The 25,160-nt window shown below is 44.6% G+C and overlaps 5 protein-coding genes across 5 annotated transcripts; 3 read left to right on the top strand and 2 right to left on the bottom strand.

Annotated features, from left to right (window-relative positions):
- Positions 1–1,326: 1,326 nt before the first annotated feature.
- On the top strand, positions 1,327–3,498 carry PMZ80_002849 (uncharacterized protein; the record flags this gene model as incomplete). Its single annotated transcript, XM_064871281.1, has 1 exon — positions 1,327–3,498. The coding sequence occupies one exon, from the start codon at positions 1,327–1,329 to the stop codon at positions 3,496–3,498; it is 2,172 nt and encodes a 723-aa protein (XP_064733734.1).
- An 887-nt stretch (positions 3,499–4,385) lies between these two features.
- On the bottom strand, positions 4,386–5,294 carry PMZ80_002848 (uncharacterized protein; the record flags this gene model as incomplete). Its single annotated transcript, XM_064871280.1, has 1 exon — positions 4,386–5,294. The coding sequence occupies one exon, from the start codon at positions 5,292–5,294 to the stop codon at positions 4,386–4,388; it is 909 nt and encodes a 302-aa protein (XP_064733733.1).
- Positions 5,295–6,742: 1,448 nt separating this feature from the next.
- On the bottom strand, positions 6,743–8,509 carry PMZ80_002847 (uncharacterized protein; the record flags this gene model as incomplete). Its single annotated transcript, XM_064871279.1, has 4 exons — positions 6,743–6,848; positions 6,899–7,109; positions 7,283–7,396; positions 7,447–8,509. The coding sequence occupies 4 exons, from the start codon at positions 8,507–8,509 to the stop codon at positions 6,743–6,745; spliced, it is 1,494 nt and encodes a 497-aa protein (XP_064733732.1).
- A 925-nt stretch (positions 8,510–9,434) lies between these two features.
- Positions 9,435–12,618, top strand: PMZ80_002846 (uncharacterized protein; the record flags this gene model as incomplete). The annotated part of the gene is made up of 7 exons (XM_064871278.1): positions 9,435–9,884; positions 11,118–11,532; positions 11,577–11,708; positions 11,758–11,773; positions 12,057–12,079; positions 12,136–12,291; positions 12,341–12,618. The coding sequence occupies 7 exons, from the start codon at positions 9,435–9,437 to the stop codon at positions 12,616–12,618; spliced, it is 1,470 nt and encodes a 489-aa protein (XP_064733731.1).
- Positions 12,619–13,164: 546 nt separating this feature from the next.
- Positions 13,165–15,954, top strand: PMZ80_002845 (uncharacterized protein; the record flags this gene model as incomplete). The annotated part of the gene is made up of 1 exon (XM_064871277.1): positions 13,165–15,954. The coding sequence occupies one exon, from the start codon at positions 13,165–13,167 to the stop codon at positions 15,952–15,954; it is 2,790 nt and encodes a 929-aa protein (XP_064733730.1).
- Positions 15,955–25,160: the final 9,206 nt, after the last annotated feature.

Here is a 25,160-nt window from a genome sequence, read left to right as displayed (position 1 = left end):
TGACCACGTCAATCGCTAGTAACTTCGCTGACATCTCAAGCGAGCGAGGATGGTTTGTCATGGCGACGAGGTACGCGAACACATCTTGAGGTGAAGGTCGAAACGAATCGCAGATCGCTGCCGGACGCTGGCCGAACGAGTTGAAATACGTACTCGAATGGTCTCGAGCGGACGCAACGCTCTGTAACGATATGGTGTGATGAACACTCAGGAAAGGAGCAATGAAGAAAGGGGAGCACATACATGAAGCCATGAACGTTTTCCATCTTGGTCTGGTGATTCGTCGGACATTCTTCTACGTTGACTCCAGAAAAGTTGAGAACCTCTAGCAATGGTCTCTGCCCACTTCGACCGCCATGCTCGTCAATTTGTTGCTTCGCCAATGTCTGGACGGGGACAAACAAAACCGAAAATGAGATGGATCCTAAGACGAATTCCTCATCCCGCCGTAGTGGCACTCAGGGTCGGAGCACTTTAAAGCAGCAGATAAACCAGTAGTGAAGACAATGAGTGTCGCGACTGCGGTGCCATGACCGGCTCTGGATGGATGTACTTGCGTGACGAGAGATGCTCGGAACGTGACAAGAACGTAGGAATCACGCGCGTTGTTAGCACGGTCAGGCGTTCAGGCTCTCATTCCTTTGTCCACAGGCTTGGCGAGCCCGCTAGCAATCCCCGGACAACGCTACCGGTAGCTTCTCGGAGCTGCAAGGGCATGTGCCTTGTCGCAATCGTGGCAACCACTACCGCCTATTTCTGCTCTAGTGTGTGCCTCACTCTGAACGATTGAACCTGCACATGAAACACAAAGAATACCTGGAAGATTACCTCTCGACTAGTATTACTTGGAAGAAAGCCAAGGCTCATTGCCCTCAAGTCTGTCATTGATCGAGGAAGACCAAGAAATATCCCAGTCTCGGCCAGCTGGTCTTACATCACCTTCGCAGTTGCCCGCGCGTCTTGGTAGTCTTGGAAGGCTGAAGCACCATTCATACACGAGAGAAGAGCCTAAGCAGCCCCACTACAAGGCCGGCGATTTTCTGGACTCAACCACTAACAGCGAGTGCTGCGCCTTCGAAGGCCGTCGTATCCAAGTCGCCTCAGTAAACCGCCTCCGACACTTCCTGGTCCGAAGCCCATCCCACTGCCTGAATCTCTCTTTCTTCTACTGTTAAACCCAAAGGCTGCGCCTTCAGTTCGCCTACACCGCCGCTTCTTCCATTGTTCTTCTCGAAGACATCCTATCGCAGACATTGGCTTACTGATATCAGTGAGCCTTAAATTGCACGCCCCACGCTATCACCATCTCACCTCAGTCCTACGCCGATGGTCGAATCCGTCGACGAGCCTCCTTTACGTGGTTTACACTCATGGGCTAAGAAACTATTGTCTCGTCGTAACCCTTCCGAGAAAGATACACGATCCTCTTCACGAAGTCAAAATATCCTCCCCCAACATGCTGGCGACACAGATCAAGTTCGTGGTCGAACTACAACCTCAGATTCCCGCACCTCCAACCACACGGATACACAGCAGGAAGGCACACATGCTGTGGATAAGGAAGGAAATGGAGCGGAGACTACCACCATAAATGGCGAACAAGAGAAACCTCCCAAAGCTCCAATCCACCAACGTTTTGTGCGAGATGCAAAGCGTATCATTACCGCCAGCTGGATCAACTGGTTACTCGTCACCGTTCCAGTTGGCATCATTCTAGGTGCCGTCAACGACTGGGGTGGCCTCAATGTTGTCAGCCCAAGCGTCGTCTTTGCCATCAATGCAGTGGCCATAGTTCCGCTAGCATCCCTGCTGGCATATGCCACCGAATCTGTCGCCTCAAGAATGGGTGACAGTTGGGGAGCCCTGCTCAATGTCACTTTCGGAAATGCGGTCGAGATCATTGTCTTCGTCCTTGCTCTGGTTGCGGGCGAGGTTCGAATTGTCCAGGCAGCTGCCGTCGGCTCCATCCTGTCTAATCTTCTCCTGATACTCGGCATGTCATTCGTACTCGGAGGGCTTCGGTTTCGAGAACAGCTGTTCAACCGCAGTGTCTCCCAACTGAGTGCCTGCCTGGTCAGCTTGAGTGTCATCAGTCTTCTGCTACCGACAGCTTTCCATGCTGCATTTGCAGACGACGAGCTTGCAAACGTACTGGTGCTGAAGGTTAGCCGCGGGACTTCGGTCGTCCTGTTATTAGTCTATGTGCTTTACCTCCTCTTTCAGCTTAAGTCACATGCCTTCATGTACGAAAGTACACCTCAACATGTCATCGACGAAGAGTCACACCCAGGTGTGCTCGCGCAGATGCTTGATAGCTCAAGTTCATCAAGCAGTGACAGTTCCTCAACCGACTCCGACTCAACAGCCGGATCTCACAAGACTGCCAATCGAATCAAGCGCGCACTGAGACGCAAGCGTCGCAAGTCAAGCTCAAGCACCAAAGAAGGCGCTCCTGGATCGTTCTCTCGAAGTGACACCCACACCGACACTCTAGTAAATGCTACTCGAGGTATTGATGATGCTGTTCTGAGTGGTGATGAGGCTGATGCCGAAGGTCTTCGTGGTAGGGGACACAATCCAACTGTTCACACTAGAGACTTCGAGAATCGGGATGACAAAGAGAAGCGCAAAAAGCGAAGCAAGAAATGCAAAAAGATCAAGCCTTCTGAGAAGAAGCCGGACAATCTTGAGCTAAAGGAGCCATTTGCAGAGAAACCGACTGTTCCAAGCATTCAAGTTGGATTTGCGGAGAACATCCAGGAAATTCCTGATGGGCCTACTGGCCGCCCTGTTCACTATACACGCAACCTGTCTAGTGCCATCAGGCCTGTATTGAACTCAACCAATTTCCCACACCATGAAGCGACAGCACGATCCTTGGCACCACCTGGTATGAGAACATTGGATCGGGCGACCTCAAATGGAAACAGACCCCGTGCATCATCCATGCCAGATATCCACCGACAACAGAGTTCCGTCCGAGCGGCTTCACCACGACCTGCCAGTATTCCCGCCAATACGACTGTCGAACAGGAAATCGTCGAAACCGTCGATCCCGAGATACACTTGTCAACTACTTCAGCTATAGTCATGCTTCTGATTTCAACAGGCCTCGTAGCACTTTGTGCAGAGTTCCTTGTCGGAAGCATCGATCATCTTGTCACCACTAGTGGTGTTGGTCAAGCCTTCATTGGTCTCATCATCCTGCCTATTGTCGGAAACGCTGCTGAGCACGTTACTGCCGTGACAGTTGCATACAAGAACAAGATGGACTTGGCCATCAACATTGCCTTAGGAAGTAGTATCCAGATCGCCTTGTTCGTGACCCCTTTGATGGTACTCCTAGGATGGGCTATTGGTGCAGAGATGAGCTTGTACTTCAGTCTCTTCGAGACGATGTCGCTCTTCGGTGCGGCTTTTGTGGTCAATTACCTGATGATTGATGGAAGAAGCAATTACTTGGAAGGTGAGTTTTTCCAAAAACCTGTTCCGGATTGAGCATATGTTGGCCGCCGGGCTCTTGATCCCACACCGTTTGTGCAGAGTTACTAACGGATTTAGGCGTGCTTTTATGTGCAGCATATATCATTATCGCCATCAGTGCCTTCTTCATACCGACATGTGGATTGTCTGACACAAATGGGTTGATAGATTCGCCTGGGTCGTGCTGAGGGTGAGAAATAGGAGGAGATCTTCGGAAACGAAGTTGATGGCAAAACCAGGACGCGACTGGTGTGGATTAGCACTCGGTCTGCTGTTCTTGCTAATGTGATCACGAGTTTATGAATTTTACGCCAACTTAGCTCGGTAGAGCTACCAAGCCATTCATTTTGCGACACGCATCACGCAATGCAATGAGCTTCATAATGGTTGTCTGGGTGGCCGGGTGCTACAACACATCATGTTCCAACTTGACATGCTGACGCGGTACATAGCAATGCATAATATCTGTGCTCAATTTCTTCCTTGACTTCTTCCTCTAGTAGTGATGATTATCGGCCATGGTGCTTCGGGTCGAGGGCCGAGCGCCGAAGTAGCCGATTGCCTACCAAATCTACCCCAGTACCTCGTAAGGTGCGAAATCTGGAGCAGCACGATACTCAAACAGCTCTACTTCGGAACCTCTACTCCGTGTTTGTGGTGGGCGACGGTTGAATCTCGCTTGACTTGGGTTCTTGATCAATTGTTTTACAACCAGGTTGACCTATAGCAATCTCTGATGTGGCGTCGATTTGTGGTCTGGTCCCAGGAGTACACCAGAGTGCCGAGCTGGCCGACTGCCTGCCAAATTCGAATTCTGGAGTACTCCAGTATCTTGTAAGGTGCGAATGCCATTGCATCAACAGTTGTCATACTTGTTCATACACATAGGATACTGGGCCTCTCTAGCTCTTGCTTCTCCTTTCCTCACCATCAGCTTTGACCTTAGCTTCCTCCTTGACCTCGACTTCTTCCTCAATCTCAAACTCATCATCGCCTGGGTCCTCATCTTCGTCCTCATCCTTCGCTTTTCGCTTGCGTGAGCCCTCGTCCTTTTTAGCCGCCTTTTCTGCTTCACATTCTGCTTGATAGAGTTTGCCGACATCAAGGACAATCCTCTTAGCCATAATTGCATGATCCTCCATGTCTTTTCCTCCATCTTCCTGCTCGAACGCTTCCAGTAGTCTCTTCCGCAATATACAAAATCCACCCTTGCAGGTATTGTTCAGGCCTTGGCGAATTGTCTGAAGAGTGCTCTTGCGGCCGTGGAAGAACCCTCCTTTGTACAGCTCATTGAGCCTTTTGAAGGCAGGTTGAGCGGCACCTTGTATTGCGTTCGTCCCTTGATCCTTCAGAAGCCAGTCAGCCATTACCTCATGCAGTACGTCCGTCTCCTCAGGCGCCCAATAAGGCATGTGTTTCCTTAAGGGTTCATACATATAGCCGCCGTAGTTGTTCTTGCCGAGTGTATGCATCAAGTCCTCAAGTCCAAGTACAAGTCCCTGTGCCGCAGTGGGCGTCTCCAATTGCGCTTCTTTTGCTTTTCGCTGTCCTTCTACGTATGTTAGGTTGAAACGATTGAATGCTATTGCTGTCGTGATCTTTCCATCTAGGATCTCAGAAGTTTCCTGGGCCAGTCCGGTCGGTTTGGTATCCCAAATTTTCGTAGTCGTCGTGTTTCGCAGCTCGTCAAGCGACACTTGATTGTCTGACTTGTGGAGGTTTAAAGGGGTACCCGAACTTCCTGGTGGCACGCGTATTGGGCAATCTTTGGTCACCTGCTTGGAGAGAAAGTAGGCTGAATCATTCTGCATCGGGTCATCAATTCTGTGGCTACATGGTAGTAACCAAAAACATGGTACTTGCCAGGCGACGCCAGGCTCCGCGTAGCGTAAAAGAGGTCGAGTTTCTTTTAAAGGCTGGGGCCAGTCCATTTGTCATCCTTGCCAAAGATGGTCCTAAAGTCTGTGGTGTAGGAATGCTCAATGATAAACTTGAAGATCTTCTATTGCTGCCGCTGCCGCATCGAACCATGGTATGAAGGCCGCAGTAATGCTTCCTAGGCCACCAACTTTCGAGCTGGGGTTAGACTTTCGAGCCGACACGTGCTTGGACGTGATACGATATTTGTCGTCGGTGTAGTGCTCGACTAGCCACTGGGCAATCGCTCCGTAGCGTGTCTGAGTAGAACTTGATGTGAAGTGGATGAGGTTAGACGTTGCTGCTAAAGCGTCTTTCGCTGCTCCTGGAGAACTCGCAGAGCGTCATCGCTGTCAATGACCTCAATAGGTGAAGGAGTAGCGTCAGCGGCAACGATTTCATTCTCGGAAGGAAGAGGGCTTATGTCAGACATAGTCGTTCTGATCTTGAGCGTGCTCGGCAATGAAATCGGTGAGGGCCTGAGCGAGAAGTAAAGATAGTGATTGAGACCGCGGCCAAGGCGAAGTCGAGCTTAGAGTGAGTTTGCTGGAAAGGTTGCTGGAAAGGTTGCTGGAAAGGTTGCTGGAAAGGTTGCTGGAAAGGTTGCTGGAAAGGTTGCTGGAAAGGTTGCTGGAAAGGTTGCTGGAAAGGTTGCTGGATTGCAGACGCACGGTCGTACCACTGCTTGATGAGTAGCCATCGCAGAAATCATGCTTCGGAAGGCGGTGAGCAGGAAAAGTTGATTGGGGAAGGAACGACGCGCAAGATGGGAAGGAACGACAAGAAGAGATGGATTAGCAATTTGCAATGAAGAGCAGAGACTATACGCAATACCAATTCAGTCAATGGTACATCCCAGCCACAGGAGGAAGCCTTCCATTCTCTGTTGCCCTCTTCTATTCTGGTCGCTGCGGAAGGGGTTGCCAATTTGAAGCGAAGGAAAGGTCGCTCGGCGAGCGAGCCAAATGATAACGGCCAGCAAGTCCTGAATCTGTCATAGCTACAAAGCTCTGCGAGACCAGACGCTGGGGTTCAAAGCTAACCGACCTTGCGACGTGCATCTGAAGCTGGCTGGCCCTGTCATGCCGGAACCAGCCCGATGTCTCGCAAGGAGCAGATACGATGGCAAACAACCCCCTGACCATGACTAGTTGCATCAATAATACATGGTCGTATAATTCTGATATGCAGGAAGATAGGCTCAGTCCATAAGCTGTCTGGCGCTGAATAGGTCGGAATGATCAAGTCACGTGACCAAGATGATCAGGTGACGATCGTGCATCTTTCGAACAAAATCTCGGCAGGCTTATGCTCTCCAAACAGCACCGCTCCTTTCTTCCGGCTAACTCGCCACATTGATCAGCATGCTCTTTACGCTCAGGTACTCGTCTATGCCCTGCCTGCCACCTTCTCGCCCATATCCACTCATCTTGACACCTCCGAAAGGACTGCGATATGTTAGCAAACAGCCGAGGATGGAAGAACTCAGAGACCTCACCTTTCGCAAGCCGACAGCAGGCCCAAGTTGACGCCGACCATACCCACCTCAAGAGCCTCAGCAACCCTCCACATCCGAGGCATCGATTCTGTGATCAGGAAAGACCCGAGTCCTACGTCGCAATCATTCGCTAAATCAATGACCTCTTCTTCCGTCTTGAACTTGTACAATGCTACAACTGGAGCGAAAGTCTCCTCGGAAGTGGTGATGGCTAATGCACATACGTTAGTAAACTTGTAACAGCGTTACCTGTGCTGGGAAGGATGCTCAATGTTGCGCTAGTGTTTTTCAGCCGAGACACATTGTGCAATACGTCTCGGACATTTAAGCATGAGGTGAGGCTTGTTGCTGGTTAAACCGTAACGGATTGTTTGGAGAACTTACCCTCTTTCGACATGCCGGAAATGATAGTTGGTTCCAGGAAATACCCCTTGAGTTTGCCGTCTCCTTTGTAGGGTGAACCACCAAGGATAACCTGGCCTCCATGCTTTTTGGCATCTAAGAGGGTATGATCAGCTTTATCACAGGGTTCGGATAGTGTTGCTTACCAGTGATATGGTTCATTGCCTTCTCAACAGCTCTCTCGTGAGTCAGAGGCCCCACAAACACACCTTCCTCGGTGCCAGGCCCAACTTTCAGAGTTTTGATTTTCTCTGATAAGGCTTGGGTAAACTTGTCATATATTCCCTCCTGTACGAAAACACGGTTCGCCGTTACACAAGTCTGACCCGAATTACGGAATTTCGCGAGTATGGCAGCCTCCACAGCAGTTTCGAGCTTTGCGTCGTCGAAGACAATAAAAGGGCTGTTGCCACCAAGCTCCAGGGACAGCTTCTTCAGGCTATGGCTACACTGGGCAGCAAGCAACTGCCCGACTCTTGTACTGCCCGTGAAGGACAGCTTTCTGACAAGCTTGCTTTCGCAGAGCGCCTTGCCTACTTCGCTGACTCCGTTCAATGTGGTGATAACGTTGATGGTGCCCTTGGGAAATCCTGCCTCCTGTGCAAGAACTGCTTGCGCAAGGCAACTCAGTGGTGTCTCGCCGGCGGGGTTCCAGACTGTTGTGCACCCGGCAGCCAGCGCGGCCGCGCACTTGCGCGTAATCATCGCGATAGGGAAGTTCCATGGAGCCAGACAAGCAGCAACACCAAGCGGCTGTTTGAACGTCAAAATGCGCTGGTTCAAGTTCGCGACTGGCACGGTTTCGCCATGCGTTCTCTCAGCCTCTCCAGCAAACCACTCCAAGAAACTTGCAGCATATGTCACTTCACCTTTAGCTTCAGTCAGCGTCTTCCCATTTTCGAGACACAAAATCAGTGCCAGGTCTTCGGCGTTCTCTAGGCAGAGGTCAGACCACTTCCTAAGCCACCGTGCTCTTTGGCGGGCCGTGGTCTTCTTATACGATTGGAATGCTTCATGGGCTGCCTTGATAGCTTTGTCTGTGTCCTCACGACCCATTTCCGGTATGGTCGCCAGCTTGTCAAGTGTTGCGGGGTCGTAGACGTTGAAAGTCTTTCCATCCGCTGCTTCCACCCATTCTTCGGCGATATAGCCCTTTTGCTGGAATAGATCCGACCTTTTGAGGTCCTTGAGAGACTTTTGCTGTGCCATGATTTCGAGATCCGGATAAGAGCGATACACTACGACAGGTCAGTACTACCACGTAGTAAAGGATGGTACAGCCTCTGCTTTACGAGCTGTTGGCTCCCTGGAATTGCTGAGCTGAGTACTTCGAACCACAGGACAAGCATATCGTATGCGGGGCCACTCTCGGGCCAGACTCATGCGGAGAAGGCAATGGGGAGTAGCGCTAATTCACGAGACCAGCATTCAAGAGCAAGCCAGTCGGAGAACAATTGTACTCCAGAACACAAGACCGCCTCGAATTCATCTGCTCTTTGTAGCCTTGGCATTGCCTCATTGCTCAAACCGCGCCCTGGACTTCTGATAGACGGTTGTTGTTTGAAGATATAATCGCAGCTCGTGCCAGGCGGCAACCATCTTCTCGATAGTGTCTCTCTTCACTCATGTCAAGGACACTTAGCGCCCAGGAGACGGTGGCCAACACTTCGTGTCTACGATGACGAGCCATTAGCAGCCATCGGCATCGCTCGTGAGCTTACCAACAAGACCCCCTATCTTCTTCAGCAAGACGGCTTCCACTGATAACTACAATCGTGGGCTGTTCATTCACGTCCAGCATAGTGATGGAGATGTAGGTAGCCTGGGTTCGAAAGTGATGCAACCATATTGCCGTGATCACATTGTTCGGGTCTTTGATGAAAGGAGCGGTGCATCACTGGAGGTGAAACGATCGGTCAACACTTGAGAACCACGTGGTTTGTGAAAGTGACACAACTCGCCAAGCGACAAACAAATGTCACTAATCACCTCCACCACAAAGAGCATCATCTGCGTTCACGCTCAGGGTATATCTTTGCCCAAAAACGCTTTCCAGAACCTCTCCTCCTGACCAACCAGAACGTGCCGTTACGCAGACTCACGTCCTGGACCCTCAACACCTCTCCAAGAAATAATGGCATTGTTTCTGCTACGACTTCTGTTGCTTGGTCTTCTGGTGGCCGCGAAGCATGCGCTTGTGCAAGAAGACTTAGCACATATTGGGTTAGCACTCAGATCGGATACGGTCGTCCTCGCACAGCTCAGTGATGATGGCAGTCTCAACTACACGGTGAAACACAAGGCAGATGAGGGCTACTGCGCTTTCATGGCCTTGATGCAGCACGAGCAGACCGATGCCATGTACCTCGAAGAGCACGAATTACTCGCGAAACCATTCGCTCCCATTTTCGGCAAGAACAGCAGCGTCTTTGATCTTCCAACAACCAACCTACAATACACAAATGCCTTAGCTCGCAATATTCGAGCGGTCGTCAACCAGGCAGTGCTAGAGCTCGGAAAGGCCGTTAAATGCGACTGTATCGTGACGCCTCAATTCGGCACCAACCACGACTATTACATGCTTGTGCGCTTAGCATCTTAGCTCGCTGGATGTGGCAGTGTTGGGGTCGGACAGGTCAAGCTTTTGCACGATGCGGTTCTATGGGGAACTGAGTCTGATATGGTTGATGGCAAATGAGGGCATTTCCATCACAAGATAATGCACGCGCGGCGAATGATCATGCTATTAGAGATCGAGCGCAGCTATATACGAGTTGCATCCATAAATCTGAAGCGCTCACGCCCACGGCCCTACTGCGCTCGGACCTGCGATTACAACAACACCGACGACTTTCTTGCCAGCCTGCAGGAATGCTTGGGTCGATTCGACAATGATTGCCTCAATCCTGACAGGAAGCTGCTAGATGAATATGCTCCCCGGCAGGTCGCGAAGACAGATCTGACGAAGGTGTTTCTGTCTGGGAGCATCGGGACTCGTACAAAGGAGATTGTTGCTTTGCTAAAGGCTCGCTATGGTGAAGATATCATCGATGCTGCAAGTACTAAGATCGACCCTGAAATTCTTGGAGCGTTCGGAGCAGCTCATTGGGCCAAGATAAGCCACAATTTTACCTATCTGCGACATGCAGAGTCATGGGACCAGCGGGTGATGAGGATGGCCTATCAAGGGGAACTGTAGAGAAGAGTCAAGCACAAGGACGTCGATTGGATTGAACGACACAGATCTAAGAGCCAAAGTCAATACTGTACTAACGTCGAAACCATAACCTGAAGACGCGGATTCAACAGCCGCAGCACCAATTGCACAGTTGAGCTAAGCTTCTCCACCGCTACTAGCTAGCACTGGACGCAACATGTTTCATAGTGTTTCCTACGTCTTATACGGCTTTGCTCTATGATTTGGAAGGAAATACCCGGTTCGCAGGACATTCATTCTCCTCTGTTCGCTGTTCTTATCAATTCCAGTGACTACACGTTCTATTCTAATCGCCACACTTACGAGCATACTTCTGACACAGTCATGATGGTCAAGAATAATCTACCACATCGGGATGTGAAACAAACGCGATTCAACACAATGATATTGATACGATACTGTCACGACCGCAAACGAGTCACAGTCCCAGCAGTATATAAAAAGACCTTCCTCTCGCTCGGGTTTCAGCAATACACGATCTTGACCAGATACGGTCTTTGTCTTTCATTTGCCAACCTTCAGGAACAATGAGGATCTTTCAAAGACTGTCCTTCGCCATTCTGGCTGTCATCCCTCTTCTCGTGCCGACAACACTCGTAGAAGCTCTACCCACAGCCGTCGAGACTAGGGACGCCGACACCACAAGCGTTCAGAACGCAATCGATTTCCTGCGATTTACTGCCACCACTGATCATCGATTTCACAGCCCGTGACTCGGAAGGAGTTCAAGCCGCCCAAGACGCAATCGATACGTATTTCAAGAACAACTGGAAAGGCTTTAGGTTTGACAATCTCAAACAATCATGCCCCGATAGGAACTATCTACAGTACTACGATGTGGTTCAAGCTTTCCGCGACCTTACAGATATGATGGACGAAGTCACTTTGGAGAAGTACAAAATGCAGCCAGATACGGATACACAAGCTTGGGACTGGTTCTTCATGAGATATGACCCTGGCGATGACGATGGCTGGGGCGTTGGCGACAAATGGTCGAAATGGATCAACATCCAGCGTAAGTCGATTCAAGCATGTTCTGCTCTCAATCTGACTCTGCAGACAATATCTTGACTTTGCGCAAAACACCGAGGACCGGTATCACGCTCGACGGTGTGGACATTACGGACGACCTGTCTGGGTGTACTGTGGGGACAATCCCGATGAAAACACCTGCGTGCGCGACGGTGCAGCGTACGTCCGAAAAATGCTATAGGCAGGCACAAATACTAATGGACACCAGGCGTGCATACACAGTGGTTGGGGAGGTTGTCCGAGGCGGCAAGTATACCCAGCTGCCTGTTCACTTGGGAAGTGCTAACAGATATTGAATTAGACTGGGAGCTGCGTTTGTGCCCGAAGTTCTTTTCAGCGTCAACTTCCACACGAGGACGACTGGAGGAGCAGCAGAAAGAGGGAACGAAAGCCGTATGGCTTGACAGCCTGGTAACCTGGGAATCGATCATTTATCATAAAATGGCTGTAAGTACCTTGCTCTCAGTGTGCTGCTCATCTGCTTACTAGATGAAAGCATATGTACAGGTTCGATTACGATGAGATGAGCAGTAAGTGGCAGCAGCGGCCAGCTCTCGCAGCTCTGAAGCGCTGACATTACATCTAGCCATCATCGATTATCCAGACGCAGACATTGCTTGTGATGTCGCTAGTAGAAATCGTACTTACGAGCCAGAATGCTCATTTGCGTTCGCATGGAAACTCACACCTTTTCCACTGCAGGACAATGTTCGGACTCCAAATCCCGAGGCTGGCAGAAATGGTATGTCGCTCGAGAAGCTCCAAACACAGACAGAACTAATGTAAAGTAGCTGATAATTATGCCTGGTGGCTTACCAAGCGATGGTTTGATAAACGAGGAATCAGCCCTCCTTTGGACGAAGAAACAGTCCCAGGTGGCAGAATACCTCCCGCAGCCAGGGCTCAGACCCTTGGCCAGAACATGGCTTTTACAGAGGATCAGGGCTGGGCCATCCCGAATCCCATCCCGTTGACAAGACCTCTCATCAATGGTTCGGAGCCATACTATCCAGTCGATGATGTCGGTATATACGTGCAACCTGCACCGTCGATGCGCAAGAAGGCTTGAGTCAGCCAAGGAATACTATCATATGCGTTAATGGGAGCGCAGTCAAAAGTGACTATCCAAGGAGAAGGGGCAGTATTCAAGGAAATATTGCAAAAAGCATAGAGATTACACTAGCCTAAGCTGGAATAGCTCGACGTCTAGTCAGTGAATGACGCGGTACGACGCGAAATGCTTCAGTAATTTTCGAGGAAAGACATGGTCACTCGCGTTATCATAATTTTGAGCCGCTCCCTCATACATTCACTTTGATCCGGCGTGTGAAGCTGTTCTTCGAGTTCGTACTACCAACACATCTGCGTTCTGGCAGGCGCGGTGGCTTCACTTCTCCATCCCAGGTTGTCTCTTCGATTCAAGCCAGCCGGTCTGTGCTCTCCGCGTCCATGCATAAGACATCATATATCTTGGGTTTCTTCGCTATGGCATAAACATTCGGTAGCCAGATCTCAAGGAAGACCCGAGCCTCTGATATTTTCAGACGAGCAGAACTGTCAAATCGAGCGTGCAGGTAGAGGCTCTAGGGGGAGTGCAAGACACTTCCCACCAAATATGTCTCCCACCTCAGACATTCAGAATCCGGTCGACCGGCACAAATTCTACTTCCAGTTTGTGACGACTCCCACCGCTGATACACCGGGCACAACCGTCCTCCTGCATTTCGACAACAAACGATATCTCTTCGGTCGCGTTGCGGAAGGAACTCAGCGAGCATGTGTGGAAAGAGGGGTGTCATTGAAGAAAGCCAGGAACATCTTCTTGACCGGCGAAACAAAATGGGAGCAGAACAGTGGGCTTCTGGGCATGATTTTGACCATGGCAGACGTGGCAGGTGATGATACCGCGGAAGAGAAGAAGACCCTAGGCGATATCGTTATACACGGCGGTCCCAAGATATGGCACAGCATCGCATGTGCACGAAGGTTTATCTTTCGCACTGGCATGCCCCTCAATGTCCGAGAAGCTGATCCAAAGGCTTGGAAGCTCTCCCAGCAGCCGGACTACGTGGATGCCAACATTCTGCTATGGGCCTTGCCCGTTGAAAGGAAGATGCGTCGCGGTAGCGGTGATGCCATGCCGAATGGCCGTAGCGCAAGCCCGAGTACAATCCAACGAGAGCAGAACCTGCGCCAGAAAACCGTCCACGACATGTTCGACTCGGACTGGAGAAAGGATCGCTTGACCGAGGCCGTCTTTCGTGACATCAAGTTACCCGCCATGATCTGGAAGCGCGATCCCTCGACGAAAGACTTGCAATCCACATTCTGTACCAAGATGGAGGACGCGCCATATATCGATCCTGATGAGAAGGTTTTAGTACGCATGCCTTGGCCCTCCGCGCTTGTCACTGAGCTTCCTCCAGCTGACAATCTTCCCACGTCTGTTTCTATGTCCTATTTTGTCAAGGGAAGGCCTCAAAGAGGTGTTTTCCTGCCCAAGAAGGCAAAAGAGCTTGGTGTTAAGCCTGGTCCTGACTTCGGTAAGCTCAGTTCAGGTCAGTCTGTCACCCTGGAGGACGGACGAGTAATCAAGTCAGAAGATGTGCTGGATGCGCAACTGCCAGGCTATGGAGTCGCAGTTCTGGATGCACAAGATGTACACTACCTACCAGACTTGTTGCAGAAGCTCAATAACATGCAAGATGCCGAAATATTGGTCAATGTTCACGCGTTCATTTGGATCCTCGGCCCTGGTGTCCTCCATTCTCATGGCTTTTCCGAGTTCAGAGCAAGTTTTCCTTCTGTCAAGCATATTATATCTTCTGTGGACGATAGTCCGAACTACCTTGCAATGGACTCGTTTGCTGCTTCTGCTGCACGGCTCGCTCAGATACGACCCAACGTGTTTACCATACCGAAGCATAATAATGACACCAGTGGCAAGGACTTTTACGGAGACGATCTAATTCAAGCACAGAGAGCTCTCCTACTGCAAGCGGCTCCTAAGTTCGAGCTCTCAACCAAGGACATTCCAGAATATGTCAATATCGATGCTAAAGTGGCGGAAATGTCGGACGAAACACGATCGCTGATATCTGCACTGGAGACCTCTGGTCCTTCGGCGGAGGAATTCAAGGATATTTCTATCACTACACTTGGTACTGGCTCTGCACAGCCTTCGAAGTATAGAAACGTGTCTGCAAATCTTCTGCATATTCCATCTATTGGGTACTTCATTCTCGATGCTGGTGAGAACACAATAGGCCAGCTGAGGAGACTATACCAGCCTGACGAGCTCGAGGAGATCCTATGCAACCTGCACATGATCTGGATCTCACATCTACATGCTGACCATCATCTCGGAACGTTGTCCCTTATGGTCGCGCACAGAGAAGCTACTCGAAAGCGGGCAGAGGCTGGCAATCCCGTGTCCCATAAGCTCTACCTGGTCTCTGAAACAAATATGACTGACTACCTCGAAGACTACAAGTCCGTCGAATCAACAGATGCGGTCATGCTGCGAGTCCTTCAGTCACAAATTACAGACGTGAATTACCAGCCTGTTCGCCTCAAAGACACGACGCTGCCAATAACACGACTGGATACAGTTCGAGTCAGCCACTGTCAGAGAGCACAAGCCATCTCCATTACGTTCTCGAACGGCTTCAAGGTTTCATATAGCGGTGATTGCCGTCCTTCTGCAGCTTTTGCCGAGATTGGCAAAGACTCGGATGTGCTAATACACGAAGCAACCTTCGATGATGGCATGGAAGGTGATGCCATTGCAAAGAGGCATTCGACTATCGGCGAGGCGCTTGGTGTTGCAAGTGCAATGAAAGCGAAGAATGTCATACTCACTCACTTCAGCCAGCGATATCAGAAATTGCCGACGCTCACAGATGTCAAACCTCCCAATCGACTCAACTTCGAAGAAGGCGGCGATGCCAACGATCCACCAGGACCCATCGAAGATCCAGCTCTTACTGAAAATGCCGTGCTCACCGGTGACGACCTCAAACAAATGGATCAAGCTGCGCATGGTGCAGCACGTGTACAGTCTACCTCTCTTCCACCGGCATTGAAGCATCAGACGTCTTTGCAAGAAGCCGCCGAGCAGATGTCCATTTGTATCGCCTTCGACCTCATGCGGGTCACCATCCCACAAATCAAAGACATGTATAAGTACTACCCTGCCATTGAGTCGATGTTCGAACACGAGCAATTTAAGAGCGACGAGAGAAGAGGAGAGCTTCGAGCTGCAAACGAGGCGCTCATCAGTGCTAGGAATAAAAAGGGTCAGGATAAGGTCAAAGCTGGCGAGCAGAAGAAGAAGGACAAGAATCAGGGTGGCAAAAGTGTAAGTGGAACACAGACATCCGTGAGTGACGGGGTCGAGGAGTGAGGCTGTAGTTCGAGGTTCGGCGCCACGTTCCTGTATGGTGAAGTTATGCTAACAAACATTCTACGTAGGACAAGAAGAAGTCAATGCCTCAGAAGCAAAACAACCAGGCGGACGGAACGAATCAAGCCAAGCCCAACTCTGCCGCCGAGGCCAATATACCACAGCCTACAGCGAAGCGAGGTGCAAGCCCTGTTTCGGCAGAGAAAGAGGAGGAAAACAGCACGAAGAAGCCGAAGCTGCAAGCTGAAACCTGAGCACATGTACTACTGGGGCATACTCTCAGAAGCCACATAACTCTCCTCCAAGGAGGGCCAGAAGTCCTACATGTTCGCATCATGCTTGCCAGACATCGAGGGCTCACGTTCATTGGGAAACACATCGCGCACGCCGTTCAGCACCGCAACGGTGTTCGACGAGCAACGAAACATGTCGGCGGAGGGGCGCACTACGCTTCGCATGCCTAACCGACGAAGATATTGAAGTGGTGTGTAATCGACGACAGCCAGGTAGAAGCCACATAAGCAGACCCAAAGCCGACCTGCGATGTGTGCAGATACTCTCGCGACGGTCCCCTTCAGGGCGTGCTGACTGTATGTGCCTAATTTTGCTCAAAGCAATCCCATTGATACTTACGGGCACATCTGCGAAAAAGGGCCGTTTTGCTCGATGTGCCCCCCAGAGTCCTAGGCCTAGCAACTCGCGAGTAAGAGTCAACTCACGAGTCGCTCTCGATATAACTCGTAACTCTTAAGTTGACTCGCGAGTTATAACGAGTTAATTAGTTATAGTTATCGTATCTTAATTAAGCTAGCTTTAAGCTATTATCGTAGGTATTCTCGTTTCTTGATTATCTTATTATTTATACTTATTATTATTACTAAAATGAGGTACTTAGTACTACTAAAAAGTTACTTATACTTATATAAAGTCGCGAGTATTAATATTAAGTTATAAGCTATCTATTATAGCTATAAAGAACTATAATTATTCTATTATTTAAGAATATAATAGTCTATCTATATTAAAAGGTTTATAGAAAGAGTATTAATATACTTATTAAAAGAATTATTATTATTCTTTACGTTAAGATAACTTATTTATACTTTAAAGATAAAAGATATTCTAGTTAGTAGCCATATACCCTCTTTTTTATAATATATAGTATATTCTATCTTAATCTTTTTAGTATTATAGTTTTTATTTTTTTTATCCTCTAAGGTTAATAACTAATTACACCTAAAGTAATCTACTTTACTGTTAGGTATAAGTAAGATTAGAATAGTATATATTATATAAATAAGATTAGTCTTCTTATACTACTTTATAAGTTTTTCTTATATATATTAGTATACTTAAGTAAGATAATAATTAAACTAGTTCTTATCTTTATATTTTTAAATAATCTTCTTTATTAACCTAATTAAGGCTTTTATAATAGATAGCTATTTCTATATAAAGCTCTATTAATTATTACTAGCTTTATCTTAAATAAGGTTAATCGCTTATTAAAATAGTTAAAGAGAAGCTTAAATCTTTTTAAGCTCTTAATAGTCTTATTTAGTAAGTTTCTAGTATACTTTAATATTTTACTATTCGCTTTAGTATATAATAAGATATTCTTTAATCTTTAAAGCTTATTTAATAATATTATATTAACTATTTTATTATATTATATTATTAAGTTTAACTATAAGTTCTATAAAATAAAAAGATATTAGTAAAGTTCTATTAAAAGCTTACTATACTTACCTAATTAGACTTAGTATATAAGTACTATACTTAATTAAAATTAATAAAGCTTAATAAGCTAAACTCTAAGAGTTATAAAGCTAATAATAGCTAATTATTTAATAGTATCTTAGCCTATCTTTCTAAACTACGATTTTATAAAATCTTAAAATTTATTTAATAAATATTATAATATACTATTAATATCGTAGTTATTAACTATTATTACTTTAAATACCTCTTTTCTTTTAAATAATAACTTAATATATAGTATAAGATTAAATAGCTTTTTTAGTACTCTCTTCTTTTACTATTCTTATTATATAGTATAAACCTAATTAACTTTTATAATAGCCTTTTTATTACCGACTTATTTAATAAATAGATTAAAATCGTCTCTAAAAAGAAATACTTTTATAGTAAGGTTAATAATATAATTAAAGTAGTGTAAGTAACGGGTATTAATATCTTTAATATTAGATTTAATTATAGTAAGTAAAGCTTTAATATAGGTATTATTAGAATTAATATTATTAACTAAAATAAACCTAGTATATAAAAACGAACTAAGATACCTATAAAATAAGAAAGAACGGGATCCGATACGATAGATAATAGGTAAAGAGATACAGTACGTAGATAGTTCGTATACGATTATATATTAAAAAACTACTATAACCCCTTTTCCGCTACTATTAACCTCCTACTATTACGATATCGATATACCTAGCGAAATAGGTATAGAAACCTTTAATCTACGCGGTAAGAATAGATTAAAATAGGTTTTAGTACTAAGTAAATATATAAAAAGCTACTTTTAATATACTTCTATAAGCGCTTTAAGGTATAATTCTATATATTTTATAACCTAAGTAGTCTCTAATATAGATTTATTTTAACCTTATTAACCTTATTACTTAGACGTTATTATTATTATTATTACCTATATCGTTACGTATAAAGGCTTAGTAGTTATATTTATAATCTTCTTATATTCTAGTTTTACGCCTATCTTCTTTAACTTTTTTCTTCTTTTATTAATTATATATAAAGTAGGTATTCGCTTTTGTATAAGTTAATAATAACGTTCTAGATCTACTTTAATATATAACTATTATTATTAGCTAATACTACTAGCGTTAGAAGTATAACCGTAATTATTTATAACCTACGATATTCTATAATATAAAAGCTAAATATACCTTTTAGGTTAACTAGTAATACCTTAAGATAATAGATATAACTATAATCTATTACGGTATCCTAAAGCGATATACCTTCTATTAGAAATTAGTTAATATTAAACTATAAATAGTACTTAAAGAATATTAGATTATACCTTAATTAAGTATAGCCTTTATTCTTTCTTTATAACTAAATCGTATTATAGCGTAAATTAATTTACTAATGTCACAGACGTGGGTTGAACTGATTATATTAACTAATAGACGAAAAGCAGTACAGAAGATCGTAATAAAAGGTTGCGACTGCGTCGGCCTAATATAACAATAATCAGGCTGTTAGGCATTAACAGTCACGTGGTGGTTGGTGGGCGTGATATTACCCCCCCCCCCCCCTTTCGAAGCAGCTTGGTCCTCTAAGCACCGTCATATCCTAGTTCCTTTTTTCAAAAACAAACTCACATATATTACCTATACAACCGTGTATCCTTAGCTCAGGTTGTAAGTAGTCGTTATCTAGCTTAAACTTTTCTTCAGACCTCAAATCGGTCTTAGCTTTTATAAGTAATTTATAGCTCTAACTTACACGCTTCTAGTTGCTATTATCACTTTAAAGTTTTCCGGTACTATCCTAGCTTACGCTTAAATACCGTATACCTTTTCGGTTTAAACCTCGTCCCAGCGCTTATAAAGGATCAACTCTTCCTTACCTACGCTCGGAGTCGTACGCCTTTAGCCGTTAATAAAGTACTTCCGTAGGTTTACGAGTCTCGCGTCTAATATTACTTTATATTTCCGTAAATCACTATAAAGAGTAACGTTTTTTATTAAGTAGCTATAAGCTACTAGGGCGACCTAGTTAGGCTATAATTAGAGTAACGCTGCTTATTAGGTACAACGGTTATTAACTACGATACTATAGTGTTTCTACAGCGCGATTTATCGTTTAGTAAGCGACTCGCTAATACCTTAAACTTAATTAAACCTCTCAGCTAGCACTTATCTATCTAAGTATTTCGCTCGGCGTTAATGCATTTAACTTTCTTTATCTTTCCTCTAGATCGTACCGTAAACGATTACTTCTTATCTATCTCTAGCGTATCGTGTCTTTAATGATCGTAGACGGAGTCTTCAAGGTTTAGATTCTACGGGCGCGTCCTCTTCTTCTTCTAAAGAATTAGGTACCACCTAGAATTAGTAATCCTTCGGCGAGCCGGATTTATCTAGGTATTTCTTATAGAATATCTAAACATGGTTATCGCAACCAAAGAGTACCTCCTTCTAGTCTCTTTAACCCGGTTTATCGCCTTCCTAAGCTACTTTATATTATAATCGTTTACTCTTTCGTCCTTACTAGCGAGAGCTAACTATCTCTTTTACTACCTATTCCTCTTTCTCTAAGTCCGGTTAAGTGATAACGATAAGAGCGAGAGGTTCTCGTTTCTTAGCTTAGCTAAGTAGGATAGGAGTATCAATTAACGGATAGAGTAGCGAGATATAGAAGACGTCGTAGATTTATATACTTTTTGATAATTCTAACTTAAATACTTATAGGTTAACTTATTAAATCACTTTAAATAGTCTAAGGTTCTTATCATTAAGTTTCTTCACAGAACGCTTAATTCGAATATAGCGTGCGTTAAGCTAGACCTTATCGCCTACTCTAATAGCTATAGTTAAATAATTAGACTTAGTTTCGTATCTAGCCTATAACTACGTAATTTCTTTACGTAAGTATTAGTAAAGTTCTTCTATTTAACTTATAAATCTATCTACGTTATTAGCGTTAAAGCGCATAGGGCCTATTATAGGAATTATAGTTAGCGTAGGCACTACGTTTATACGAGGGTAATAACCGTATATCGTAAAGCAGGGCGTTATCTTAGTTATTTCTAAGATATAGTTATTAGCTACGAACTTAGCGAGAGGCAGCTATTCGATTTAGTCGTCTTATATATAATTTATATACGCGCGCAGGTATTATTCTATAAATTAGTTAGAGATTTCTAATTAACCGTCGGTTTATAGGTAAAAAGATGTACTCTTAGCGGATAATATTCCTAGTCTATTACTTAGGCGTTTATAAAAGGTCGAAGTGAATTACGTCCCTTTATTAGAGACGACCTTTAAGGGTAATTCGTGTAACTTATAGATATTTACTAAGAACAACTTTGCGGTAGAGGTCGCGTCGATCTTCTTTACGGGTATATAGTGCCTTATCTTCGATAAACGATCCGTTACTACTATAATATTAGTGTAGGTTACTCCTTCGTAAGAGGTACTTAGTAGGAGTTTAACTACGAAGTCTACTATAATATTAGTCTATAGCCTATACTAAGGTGGCGTTAGCTAATAGAGGCCTCCGTCCTTAGTATCTTAAAAGGCTTTCGTTCTCTTATAAGTGTAATAGTTAGCGATATAGTTCCGCGTGTTATTCCTTATATCGGGCTACTAGTAGTTCCTCTTAATCAGTAAGAAGGTTTTCGTCTCGCTACCGTAGCCCGCGGGTCCCTAGTTATAGTATAACTCTAGGATTATCGTTTATAGACTACTAGGAACCTAAACTTTACCTTAGTATCTAAGGTGCGTTCCGTTTAGGGTATAGTCGTTAAGAGAGATATAATAACCTCTTATCTCTTATATAACCTTAGTAGGGAGCTTCCGCGCTTCCTTCTTCACCGCGTTAGTAATCTTCTGTATTAGGGTATCTTAAAGGATTACTTCCTAGAGCTCTTTATCGATACTCTTCTCTGCTTTAGCTAGTTTCGTAGCTATAATATATACGGTATTTAACTATGAGGGAGGCAGGATCCCTTAGCCTAAATTATAGGGTTTAAGAAGCACTTATTACTGGTACTAGATCCGGGCGTCCTCTACCCCCTTCAGTAAGTCGGCTAATCTCCTAGTTAGCGAGTCTAGTTTAGTACCCTGTTTCCCCGGGCGATAGGTAATAGTAAAGTTAAATTATAAAAGGAATTCTCACTATTAAGCTTAGCGACGATTCAGCTACTTTATTGTCATGAAATATTCTAGAGCTCGGTAGTTACTCTTTACCTAAACCGGCTATACAGTTCCTACTAGCTCGGGTCTCTATTCCTTAAAGGCCTTAACGATCGCTAGGAGTTCTTTATTATAGATCTCGTAATTGCATTCTTATAGCGTTATCTTCTTTAAAAAGTATACTACCGGTCTAAGTATACCTTAATTATCTATTTAGGACAGCACTCCTACGACGATATAATCGGAGGCGTTAACTTTAACTTAGGTTTCCTTATTAGGGTCGAAGTAAATAAGTATCGGCTCGGATATGAACTTAGCCTTTAGTTCGTTAAAAACCCTCTAGTGGAAGAGGGTCTATTCAAATTTCCCGTTCTTAGTTCGAGTAAGGTCGATAAGAGACCGAGCGATACGGCTAAAGGCTTTAATAAATCTTTAATAGAAGTTAGTAAAGCTAAGAAAGGACAGTACGTTCTTAACGTTCCTTAATACCGGCTAGTTTCTAACGGTTTCTACCTTATCGGGGTCTATCTTAAGACCGTCGGTAGTAATTATTATCCCTAGGTACTTTACCTCCTAGATATAAAATACGCTCTTATTTATATTAATATATAGGCCTTCCTTCTTTAACCGCCGAAGCACTTCTTTTACGTACCTCTTATACTCGGTAAGCGTTTAGCTAAAGATTAGAATATCGTTAAGGTAAGCGGTATAGTATTTATTAAGTATATTCTAGAGCGCGGAGTTAATATAGCTTTAGAAAGTCCTAGGCGCATTATATAAACCGAAGGGTATTACTAGGTACTCGAACTAGCTAAAATATGTGTTAAAGGCGGTTAGCTATTCCTAGCCGAGCGTAATTCTTAGTCGGTTAAAGGCCGAGATAATATCGAATTTCATAAAGTACTTTACCTTACAGAGCTAATTTAATATTTCCTTAATTTGCGGTATCGGATATCTATTCTTAATAGTAATTACGTTTAGGGCCCGGTAATCTATATAAAAGCGTAGACCGCCGCCGGATTTACGTACTAAGATAACTAGCGAGGCTACTTAGGATAAGGAAGAGCGGATAAAGTTCTTACCTAGGTGTTCGTTTATATACTTCTGTATTACCTTTAGTTCCTTTCTAGTCTAGTCATAAGCTTTCTTATAGGGGAGGGGCTTACCTTCCTCGAGTCGGAAGACGTAGTTATAGCTAGGGCGCGACGGCGGTAGTTCGTTAGCCTCTTAACGAGAAAACACTAATAAGTATTCGTAGTATTCGGTCAATACCTTCGTAGTAACGGCTACAAGGTCCGTAGTCTTATCCTTATTACCTTATATAAATTTCACGTAATTATCTACGCTCACGTTACAGTAGCGTAGAGAGGGTAAGCTTATAATATAGGGCTGTATATTCTTTAGAGTAGTATTCGTAGTAGATAGTAATAATATCGTAGCTATCAAGTACTTAGAGTTAGTAAGAAGATCACAGAACTCACTAATAGAACATTCGGTAATCTCAATTCCGTCTATTACGACTATAGGATATATCTTTACGGGAGTATACCCGAAGACGGTATAATCATATCTATATAGTAAACAATTCTATAGGCAGTGAGAAGTCTAGAACTTTACGATACGGTTAGCCGGGTCTAGAATAACGTGGTATTTCGATATCTAATAGGTTCTAAGGATAATAGGGAAGTTCAGCGTAGGGGCTATATAACAAAAGAGACGTTTATAGTATTATTCAATCGCAAGATCTAGTTTAATATAATATTCGATTCTGGATTACTTACTAGTATTAGCTAATCTTATAACCTTTACTTAGGTAAGGGGTTTCAGTTCTAATCCTAACCGTCGAGCTGTTAAAGCGTTGATAAATTAAGATAAAGCGCTAATATCGATTAGGTACTGTATTTCCTATTATAGGCTATCTTTTTAGGAGATAAACCTAGGCACTATAAGAAGTTATCCCTCTCCGACCACGGAAAGGGATAATATCTATAAGTTTAAGCCTTCTCGGAGGGAGGTTTCTAGTATAAGCGAGCGGTTCCTCGTCTTAGTTTAATAGGAGCGAATGTACTAGGTATCGTTAGTTTAACCTTTACCTTATATAGTAGTATCGGCCGCGGCCTAACCCTTAGGTAGTATAGGTAGCCTAGGTTTATCGCACTTAAATAGAGGTCGTTCTATATCGAGACTTAGATATAGAACGTCTAGTTTTCCGACTTAGTCGGTAACTCCGCAGTAATATCTTCGTTAGTAGGGAGCTCCTCTACTATAGTATTATTATTAGATAACTTCTAGCCTCGCGCTTTACGTCGTGCTCTACTCTATAGCGCTAACGAACAACTATTACTAAACGAATCGTATCCCGTCTTTTAATAAGCGAAACACCTACCCTCTTTCTCTAACTATTCTCGTAAGCCTAGAGTAGTTAAGGGAGAAAGACGTTTAAATTCCTCCGGGAAGGGGCCGAGTCGGCTACCGTCCTTAGGCTTATAGGAGGTAGTAGTAGTAGTAGTCTTTATCTATTAAGAGGTATTCGTACTAGCGCCTACCGTCTTAGTTATATTCAACCCCTAGTTACTATTAGCGGTTTTATTTCGTAGATATCTCTTATCGTTATCTTTAAAGGATTTATTTACTTTATAATAAATATTAACGAGGTCTTAAAACGTATTAATACGGTATTTATAGTTCTAACTAATAATAACTCCTAGTCGTAGTAGAAGCTTCTTATAGAAGTCGTCTTATTCTACCTTATCTAGTAATTCAGGCGTCTAGCACTTTAGACTGCGATATCGGTTATAGAAGTCCTAGAAGGACTCGCCTTACTTCTATTAAAGGGCTCTAAGCTTAGGGAGCGCGTTCTTAACTCGGTTTCTCTCTTAGAAGTTCTATTTAAGGACCTTTAACACCTTATCTTTAGTCTAGAAAGCGTCCTTCTTCTTTTCGTAGGTCGCTAGGTTACGGGGCTCAAGTATATTAAAGGCCCTATTAATCGTCCGAGAGTAGATATACTAAATAGTACGTTTCTCCCTAATATATATAAAGTATTCGTAATCTTCGTCTAGCTTAAGTATAAGGGAAGTATACTACTCTTTAAACTTTATCTTATCCTCTCCGTTATACTTATTAGGGTTAGGATACCGGCCTTAAGGGGTACGAGACGAGTTAGTAAAAGTGGTATAACCTATAGCCGTAAAGGTATAGATAGCTTCCCGTCAATTATAACTAGCGTCTAAGTCTTCGCTATTAGAGTAGTCTCGCTAATCCTTTCGTTAAGTAGATAAGCGAGTAAGTATCTTA

Source organism: Knufia obscura (genome assembly GCF_036327395.1).
Source record: "Knufia obscura strain CCFEE 5817 isolate CBS 148926 chromosome Unknown scaffold_2, whole genome shotgun sequence".
In the NCBI taxonomy this organism is placed as follows: domain Eukaryota; kingdom Fungi; phylum Ascomycota; class Eurotiomycetes; order Chaetothyriales; family Trichomeriaceae; genus Knufia; species Knufia obscura.
The sequence above is the reverse complement of the archived record's forward strand: the minus strand, read 5'-3'. Positions and strand labels throughout refer to the sequence as shown.